The sequence below is a fragment of the Galeopterus variegatus genome, unplaced genomic scaffold, assembly GCF_000696425.1.
Source record: "Galeopterus variegatus unplaced genomic scaffold, G_variegatus-3.0.2 Scaffold13041, whole genome shotgun sequence".
Lineage (NCBI taxonomy): Eukaryota > Metazoa > Chordata > Mammalia > Dermoptera > Cynocephalidae > Galeopterus > Galeopterus variegatus.
Genome location: NW_007739152.1, coordinates 7,920 through 18,298, shown reverse-complemented (window position 1 = coordinate 18,298; position 10,379 = coordinate 7,920). Strand labels below are relative to the sequence as shown.

General features: G+C 37.9%; 1 protein-coding gene across 1 annotated transcript in view; it reads right to left on the bottom strand.

Annotated features, from left to right (window-relative positions):
* Positions 1–3,138: 3,138 nt before the first annotated feature.
* SARAF (store-operated calcium entry-associated regulatory factor) overlaps positions 3,139–10,379 on the bottom strand; it is an 11,708-nt gene continuing 4,467 nt past the window's right edge. The window contains exons 2-5 of the mRNA XM_008563267.1: positions 8,851–9,268; positions 6,874–7,015; positions 6,062–6,216; positions 3,139–3,962 (exon numbers count right to left, since the gene is read on the bottom strand). Coding sequence (XP_008561489.1) covers positions 3,937–3,962; positions 6,062–6,216; positions 6,874–7,015; positions 8,851–9,268 — 741 coding nt within the window. The 3' untranslated portion in view covers positions 3,139–3,936. The remainder of the gene's footprint in view (positions 3,963–6,061; positions 6,217–6,873; positions 7,016–8,850; positions 9,269–10,379) is intronic.

The following is a 10,379-nucleotide window of genomic DNA, read 5'->3' as shown; positions in this document are numbered from 1 at the left end:
AGCTTCTGCCCTGTGAGCTCAGCAGCTCCAGCCTGGAAGTGGCCAGGATTCAAAATGGTCAGAGAGGTCTTTTCTTTCTCTCTTCATGGCTTCTCCCACCTTCATGCACTCTGTAGGTCTCCCCTCCTCTTCCCCTGAGCTCTAGCAGCCCCAGCTTGGCTGTCATTGCTTTTTTATAGTTGTAAATTGGTAGATTTGTGGGAGAGAATGTTGCTGGGGAACGTCTATTCCACCATCTTCACCAGAAGTCCTCAGATGAGACTTTGGACTTTTAGGTTGGTGCTGGAACAAGCTAAGGCTTTTGGAACTGTTGGAATACAATGATTGTATTTTGTACATGAGACATAAGTTTTGGACATGTTTTGGGGGACCAGGGGCAGAATGAGAATTTGGATATGCTATCCCCCCAAAGCTCATGTCAAAATCTGATCCCCAATGTGGCAATATTGGGAGCTGTTTAGGTCAAGGGGGGCATGTCTCTCATGAATAGATTAACAACTTCCCTGGGGTGGGGGGGGTAGTGAGTTCACATTCTTAACTGGTTGTTTAAAGGACCCTGGCACCTCCCCTCTCTCTCTGTTCCACCATTTTCTGCCATATGAGACCTCTGCATTGCTTTAAAGCTACCACCAAAGAAGACCCTCATCAGATGTGTTCCCTGGACTTTTGATTTCCCAGCTTCTGAAACTACACAATAAATTTCGTTTTCTTTACAAATTACCTAGTTTTGGCTATTCTGTTATAAGCAGCAGAGATGGACTAATACAGACGTACACTTAAAAGATAATTATACTGCAACAGACTAAGTGCAATAGCCAAAGTGTGTACAATGTGTTGTGGAAGAACAATAGATAAACTGGTCTTGGAGAACAGGGGTCAGAACAGAAAGAGAATGGAAGAGGCTTAAGAGAGAAGCCTGCTTGAAACTGCAGCAACACCCCTAACCGGTTAAAATACCAGAAACCTCATCCTAATATCCAAAAGGTTCACTGAACCCTCATTTGAATAAAACTGCAAAGCTTGTCTTCAGGTCCTTTTCACTTCTCCTTCTTCTGATATCATCCAAACCAGGCACACTGAGCTCCCACTGGGGTACTGGTCTCCCTTAGCAGCAGCCCCTGTTTGGTCCCTAATAAGACTTAGCTGTACTGTTTTTTATTCTCTGAGCATCTTAGATTTGGGAGATACCTCAGAATCTTTTCCATAAATGACAAGCAGCATAAATACACAACAGATAAAAGAGGAATACTCTAGCTGGGCTTGGGGAGGGGGTGGGTTGAGATCTACACTCTGCCTTTTCCCCACCCTAACCCCCCACCTGCTTCCTCCTGGCAACCTCTGAAAAATCCTCAAAGAATACACCTAGGGTTCCCCAGAGTAGTCTGATAGTCACCAGCTCAGTAGAATCTCTTTATATTCACTCATTATTTTCTTAGGATCCCAATGACCTGCAATACATTCAAAATAGAAATCTGAGCATTTTGAGAATATTCAGTTTAATATGCAGAATACTATCACTGACAATCAATAGCAGTTTTATTTTTTTTGTTGTTGTTAATTTTCTCCCACTCTGTTGGTTGTCTTTTAGCTCTGTTAATTGTTTCTTTTGCTGTGCAGAAGCTTTTTAGTTTGTTATAGTCCCATTTGTTTATTTTTCCTTTGGTTGCCTGTGCTTTTGGGGTCATATTCATGAAGTCTGTGCCCAGCCCTATTTGCTGAAGGGTTTCTCCTATGTTTTCTTTAATAAGTTTTATTGTTTCGGGGTGTATATTTAAATCCTTGATCCATTTTGAGTTGATTTTAGTATATGGTGAGAGGTATGGGTCTAGTTTCAATCTCCTGCATATGGATATCCAGTTATCCCAGCACCCTTTGCTGAAGAGGGAGTCCCGACCCCAGTGAATAGACTTGATGCCTTTGCTGAAGATCAAATGGCAGTGAGTGCGTGGGTTGATTTCTGGGTATTCTATTCTATTCCATTGATCAGTGTCTCTGTTTTTATACCAGTACCATGCTGTTTTGGTTATTGTGGCTTTGTAGTATAGTTTAAAGTCAGGTAGAGTAATACCTTCAGCTTTATTTTTTTTTGCTCAGCGTTGCTTTGGCTATTCTTGGTCTTTTGTTATTCCAGATAAATGACTGTATAGTTCTTTCCATTTCTGAGAGATATGTCATTGGAATTTTGATGGGGATTGCATTGAATTTGTATATTACTTTGGGTAGTATAGTCATTTTCACTATATTGATTCTTCCAATCCAGGAGCATGGGATGTCTTTCCATCTTTTTGTATCCTCTCTAATTTCTCTCAGGAGTGGTTTATAGTTCTCGTTATAGAGATTTTTCACATCCTTAGTTAGTTCAATTCCTAGGTATTTTATTTTTTTGGTGGCTATTGTGAATGGGCAGGCTTTCTTGATTTCTCTTTCTGCTTGTTCACTATTGGTGAATAGAAATGCTACTGATTTTTGTGTGTTGACAATAGCAGTTTTAAATTAACAAATTTTTTTACTTTGCTCCCCAATTAAAACAGACTTAATGCAAGATTATGAACTCCTATAGCAAATACTAAACTAAAACCCAATACAATAAGCAAACAGGGAGAAAGGCAATAAACTGGGTTCTCTGCTTATTCCCTATGCTTTTACTAAGAAAAAATGGAATAAGGATTCAGTGGAACTAAAGAAAAACTTTGTTTTCTCTGTAATATAAATTAATATTCCTACTTAGTTTTACTGATGAAGAAAGGATAGTTCTATTCACAATACCTTTGCAACTACCCCCTAAATAACATTTTAAGGTCTCGATAAGGGTTGTTTGGTTTGTTTTAAATCAGTTCCTAAAATATAAAATGAGACCCTCGGGTTACAAAGCTTAACTAGGAGTACCTGTACAATCTTTGATGGATTGGGTGGCTTGGAGATTCAATTATTTTTTTAAAAATGAATTTTTTAGCAGAGGCTATCACACCATTCCTAAATTATTTTTTGAAAACATTTACCAAATGACTGGTACCTAAGGTATGACTATCTATGAAATTGCTTAGGGAGACTGAACTTCTGCATGAACCCCTTTCCTTTGGGAAAGTTAAAAAAAAGCAACAATTTGTGTCAAGGCTAATAGAAAGAATGACAACAAAATCCCTTGTTTGCTTTTATTTATTTTGTCATTTTAATGTAAGGTTGAAACAGACTGTTAGAACAATATTTGAGATTCCACAGAGAACTGCATGCTTTTGCTATTAAAAGACCTTTGTTGAAGCATCTGCACTTTACCTCTTAGGAACTGAATATGGAGGTTTCAAGCTTTTTTTGTCAGCACACAATCATCACAACAACCTTCTAGATGCTTATTTTCTACCTTTTCCTATAAAAGGTAATTCTCACTTACCAGAAGCCCACCACACCATTGAAGGATTCAAAGTTTCAGAGCTCAAAAGTGATTAGAACCCACGAATTAGCATAATTAGTACTCCAAAGCTTGGTTTAAATGTTTGAGGAACAGCAAACACTAAATAACATAATACCAAATAGAATACTGTTTCTACGTGGTAATAAATGACTCATCAACTAAAACCACCTAAGATCAAATTTTCCATACTCAGTTTCGATTGGTATAACACCTTCATTCTTAATGCTTCTTATGGCATCACAGGCTTTAAAAATTAAGCAATATAGTTTCAGCATTCCACAGTAATCATCACTTTCAAAAACTGCAATACATATCTGCATGTTACACAAAATACATTACATAAGCATTTTGTCATATATCAACTCTTAGCCTCAAATAATAGAATACAAAAAGCTATAAAGGACAAAACACAACAGAAGTTTTGGCTATTCTCTCTCCCCAGTTGTTAGCAGGTAGCACTTTCTTTAAAGAGAAAGCGATGAAAAATCAGAAATTTTGCATCCAATGTTTGACTTCAACTTTCTACTTTAGCGTCTTCTGGTACCACCATATCCTAGAATGAGAACAGTAAAATTTACATCCGTTTTTAAAATGCATTAGAATTGCTTATAAAGTTACAAAAGTAATATACATTTACTGTTAGCAAATAAATGAAAGAGATAGGGAAGGAGAGAATGAGCCAGTAGGTGGAGCAGGGCTATGCAGGACAGTGCAACCTCTCCCACAACAGCCTTCCCAATCGCCGAGCCTACTAAACTCACACATGCTTTCTGTGAATAACTTTCAGTTAGGAAACCAAAGGTGTGTTCTGTGGTGGGGCCAGCTTGACACAGGCAATCCCCAAAGTCCAAGCCAAATAATCAGAGAAGCCAATGGAGCATAAGCCACATCCTGCTACCTGCCACAGCTCCAGGGGTAAACAGATGTAATATGAGGAGGGCTATGGACTTTCGATGGTAGATAACAAGTCCTCCCACCTGGACAGTCTCAATTTTTTTCAGGTTTTCTTTTAGGTTATTTGGAAATGTTTGATGATTTTCTTCACCTAAGTCCCAAACATTTCTAGCTGATGGTTATGATTTTTTGTAAGTTTTGTCTCCACTAAGAATGAGTTTTCTTCTGTCATGACACAGGCTACCTAGCCATATTTTTACACATTCTCCCAATCATTACCCTTCTTTTTCTTCCCAAAAGTTACCCCCATCTTAATATCTAACCCCATAAGTTAGTTTTGCTTGTTTTGAGCATGTATATTCATAAAATATAAATGCTGTAATCATACTGTATATATTCCTTTGTATCTGGCTTCTTTATATTTGGTAGATCTATCCACATGATTGCACAGAACTGATCATTTGTTTTCACTGTTGAGCAGTATTCCACTGTATGAATATAACTCATTTTATTCATCCACTTTACTGCTGATGGACACGTAGGTTGCTTCCAGTTGGAGGCTATTATGAATAGGGATGTTAAGAATATTCTTGTGCTTATCTGTCAGTGTACAAGTGTGTGCATTTCTGTTGCTGTATATCTAAGAGTGAAACTGTTGGGTCCTGGGTACGCTTAGGTTCAACTTTACCAGGTAGTAAAAGTCTTTCAAAATGACTGTACCAATTTATAACCAAATCAGTACTATGAGAATTCCACTCTTACATTTAAAACATGTAAACTTCTTCATCAATTTCAAGAATTAATCACTGTTCTGTAACTTCTTTCTCCTGAAAAAGACAAATCTAGTCCACAGCAATTTACTACTGCCTCATTACCCTCCACCTCCCATTTTCTGCTGATTAGCTAGATGTTTAAACCCAGTTATTACTTTGTTTTCTATATACCTTTACTTCCTATAAAATTTCGTCTTAGCCACTGCAATAAACATTATAGTCACATTTTTGACAATTATTTAAAGTACAGCTCAATGCATTTTTTTAATTTTACTGAATTTAAAAAGTTCAAGTTTCTATATACCTTTACTTCCTATAAAATTTCGTCTTAGCCACTGCAATAAACATTATAGTCATATTTTTGACAATTATTTAAAGTACAGCTCAATGCATTTTTTTAATTTTACTGAATTTAAAAAGTTCAAGTTTCTGGGCTGGCCTGTTAGCTCAGTTGGTTAGAGCACACTGTTGTAACACCAAGATCAAGGGGTGGGATCCCTGTACCAGCCAGCTGCCAAACAAATAAAAAACAAAATTTTTTTTAATTTAAAAAATGTTCAAGCTTCAAAAAAAAGGAAAAAAAAAAAAATAGACACAAACAAACAAAAAAAAAAACCTAAAAGAAAAAAAGCTCAAGCTTCTACTTAGAAAATTCTGGTTATAACTTAAAGGATCCCTAGAGATCAGAGAATTAAACATATGTGGAAACTAACATCCAGGAAGGTTTAAGTTAAAACTTTGGTTAATGGCAGAACTGAGTCTAAAACAAATCCCTGTCTGATGTTAAAAGAATGTTTAGGAGTAGAAGGAAAGAATGAATCTGAATTATATTTTAATCTCAGTTATTTATGCTATTAATATTTTTGGTGAGTATACCAAATAAAACCATGATTGCTGAATACAGACTTAATCGTCTTCTTGAGTTCCCAAATTATTTCTGTACTTTACTGCAACATACTAGGAACTCCTATGTCTTTGCTCTTACCTGATGCAGTTCTGGTTCTTGTCTCTGAGTTGGAGCACGCCGAATAGCTCCCTGAGCCCCCACGAACCGGTGAGTAGGCACGACTACTCCACGGGCTGGAGTACGACGGAGGGTGAGACGGGTAGTACCACGAGTCTGAAAAGGGCGTCGCCGCTCTTTAAAGACATAACAGTGGGTTTAGCACCTTTCTCATGACTGTAATTTTTAAATACCTTCCTGTTCCTAAACCCTGTTCCACCAGAGGAAAAAAACATCTTGATCAAATGTTTTTTCCTGAATGTTCTGGTATATGAGGGTTAACATGAAATAAGTATCGTTTTATATTTCTGTCACTGTTATGGTCATTGCTATGGGGGAAGCAAGTGACAGGGAGTTAATGCTCTTTCTTTCTGAATTTGCACTCAAAATCTAAACTTAAACTGCCATTACTCAAGACACTCCAAAATCTGGCCCCAAGAGCTTTCCAGACTTGTTTTCATCATTCTACCAAACCAGGTTGCTAGCTGTTCCCCAAACACTGTGTTCTTTCCTGCCTTCTCATTTTCTTAGACATCAAGTAAACAGTCTTTCTCCTATCTCATAATATCTATGAAGATGACATAGGAAGGAAGAAACAAAATGAAAGAAATTAACATATACTGATCAAAGCACATATAGTGTACTTCCGCCATCCCCAGAGAAACTGAATAGGGTGATGCCACCATAATTTATTTTCCTTAAGAAAACCAAATGCAGCCAAATTGAAAGCAAATCAAAGAAACCTCTAAAGAAAAGGTGAATTAAAGAGCAAGTAAGATCAATGGAAAGCCTACCTATTGCTGCCAAACAAATATCCTAATATTCCTCCAGTTCCCAGGCCAGTCCAGAACCCAGGTCCTGTATTTTCACATCCTTGTTGTCCTGCGAAAGCAGTGCCAAAACCAGAAGTTGCACCATGGCCAGTATGCTGCGGTCCTAAAAACAAAAATGATTTATTATATTATGTATCCTCATGTAAAGATAATATAGCCTACAAAAGCAAAGATAATATTTCAATTATTTCATCTGTACTGTACTATTAATAATACTCAGGCCTCAACTTATAAACAAGTTTTGTATTAAAAAGGGTATTTGTAAAATATTGGTTCATAACTAAGGAGTGCATTTCCCACAGACATGGAGGAGGGATGTATTTTGGGACTAGTGGGAGGGTCTTCCTATAAAGTTACATCTGCCCTGCTCAATAGCAGCTACTAGAAGATGACCCAATTTTTCAGAATTATTTCCTTTCTGTATAGCAAATGTCTCTAAAAGCTCTGGGTAAGAGCTGTATCTGAGTTTCTAACAGAGGAATCCAAGTGGAAGCAGCCAAATATTTACTTGCATTAGTTGGGAAGTCAGATCTTAAAGGGACCTAAAAAGTATCTTCTGCTCTATGAGTCAATCCCACTGTTGCAGAGATCAGTAGTTTGTTTTTTTTTTTTTTTAACTCATGTGTATTATTCCATTGTGTAAAAAAACTATTTGTCCCATTCTAATATTTACAGATATTCTATTTCCAATTTTTGACTGTTATGGATAAAACTGCTATGAAAATTCTTGTGCACGTCTCTCAGTGCACATATACATTCGCTTCTCTTAGGTATGTATGTAGGAATGGAACTGCTGGTCACAGGGTAGGCATGTTTAGGTTTAGTAGATATTGACAGTTTCCCAAAGTGTTTTACCATTTTAACTCCTGTCAGCAAAGAATGAAAGTTCCCGTCATGTACATCCTTGCCAATACTTCGTACTCCGTCTTTTTAATGCTAGCCATTATGGTGGTTAGCTGGTGGTTAAAAATAATCGCACTGTGGTTTTACTCTGCACTGCCCTGAAGACTAAGGATGCTGAGCACCTTTTCATATCTGTACTGGCCATCTGGACATCTTCTTTATTATAAAATGGCTGCTCAGCTCCTCTATCCATTTCAAAACGGGTTGTCTTTTCTCAGATTTGTGGGAGTTCTTTAAACATTCTAGATGATATGTTTTACAAATATTTTCTCCCAGTCTGTGGCTTGCCTTTTCAATCTCTTAATAGTGTCTTCTGATGAACAGGTGTTCTTTATTTATTTTTTTTTTTTTTAAGATGACCGGTAAGGGGATCTTAACCCTTAACTTGCTGTTGTCTGCACCACGCTCAGCCAGTGAGCCAACCGGCCATCCCTATACAGGACCCGAACCCGTGGCCCTGGTGTTATCAGCACCACACTCTCCCGAGCGAGCCACGGGCTGGCCCTAGGTGTTCTTAATTCAAATAAAGTCTGATTTATCCATCATTTATTTTACGGCTAGTACTTTTTGTGTTCTCTTTAAGAAATCTTTAACACCAAGGTAAAGGGTTGGGTTACCCGTACAGGCCAGCCACCAAGAAAAAAAAAGAGAAAGAAATCTTTGCCTATCCTTAGGTCATGACAAATATTCTTCTATGTTTTATTCTACAAACAATTGTTTTAGCTTTTATGTTGAGATCTATAACACTTCATGAATTAACTTTTATGTATAGTGTGAGACAGGGGTCAAGGTACATGCTTATCACCAAATCTGATCAAGTTTTCCTGATTAAGATGATTTACGATTTAATCAGGCATGCTTAAAATAGTAACCATAATATATCCCTATAGAGAAGTAGAATAGAAGAGGTAAAAGAAGTTGAAAGTGTAAGACAAAATGAGGAGACAAATCTTTGGTTTCCCAATGCAATCATTTTCTATTTCCAAAACAAGCACAGACAGGATTCACCATCTCCCATCTACCCAGGAAACATACCTGTGAATTCAGACTTAAAGCCTGGGGGAGGGGGTCCTGCTGAGTTGGTGAATCTCTGAGAGCGGTGGGAATATGGAGGATACTCAGAATATGGTGGAGGAGAACACTGAGTATCACTAAGGAACAACTTATAAACTACAAAGGCAATAGTAAGTAGCACCACGATGGTAATCAATCCACCAGTGCCACAGGAATCTGCAGAGTACCACTTATAATAAAAATCAGAGAAAGAGGTAAAGCCGTGCCGTTTTCCAGATTCTTTCAATTTCTTCAGGCCAAGTTCCGTATAATCTAAGTTATACTCCAAGCCACAGGAACCTCTGAGTACATACTGATCTTCAGAGGATTCATAGCCTTCACAGCTCACCACGGTTTTACCAAATTTGTATGCAATATCTAAGTCCGTCTTACATTCCCACTGTGAAGAAAAATAGAAATAGGTTATTAGAACCAAAAGATTTTTTTTCTTTTTTTTTTTTTTTAAAGATGACTGGTAAGGGGATCTTAACCCTTAACTTGGTGTTGTCAGCACCACACTCAGCCAGTGAGCGAACCGGCCATCCCTATATGGGATCCGAACCCGGGGCCTTGGTGTTTTCAGCACCACACTCTCCCGAGCGAGCCACGGGCCGGCCCGAGATTTTTTTTCATTTAATATGTATTATTTGAGATATATATGTCATAAAACTGCAAAATGAAGCAAGAGAATGATCAACAAAATTCTGCGTGATGAGTACTTCTGTGTTGGGGAGAAGGCAAACCAGGGGCTTCAAATATAATGGTGATATTAGTATTCTACTTCTTTTTTTTTTTTTTTAAAGATGACCGGTAAGGGGATCTTAACCCTTGATTTGGTGTTGTCAGCACCACGCTCACCCAGTGAGCGAACCGGCCACCCCTATATGGGATCCGAACCCGTGGCCTTGGTGTTATCAGCACCGCACTCTACTGAGTGAGCCACGGGCCGGCCCCAGTATTCTACTTCTTAAGGTGGGTGATGAGTACACAATTTCATTTTATCTTTATTCCTTACATGTACATGTTATATTTTTGTACATAATAGGTATTCTATAATTTATAAAATTTAAGCAAAATTTTAAATGTCAACTTTTTGCCACCATTGTTCAAGATGCTTTCTTTAAAAATAGGAATTTTGGGGGCTGGCTGGTTAGCTTAGCTAGTTAGAGTGTGGCCTTATAACACCAAGGTCAAGGGTTCAGATCCCTATATCGTCCAGGCACCAAAGACATAAAATTAAAACAGAAATTTTTTAAGATGTTAAACCTCAAAAATCAGAATATATATAACATCAGCGATATTATACAACCTTCTGAGAAAAAAACTTCCTACACAAATTTTACAAAACCATGAACTAACCTTCCAGGGTCCAATCCTATGTAATTAAGTTTTTTAAAAAAAATACTCAGGGGGCCGGCACGTGGCTCACTCGGTAGAGTGCGGTGCTGATAACACCAAGGCCGTGGGTTCCGATCCCATATAGGGATGGCCGGTTTGCTCACTGGCTGAGC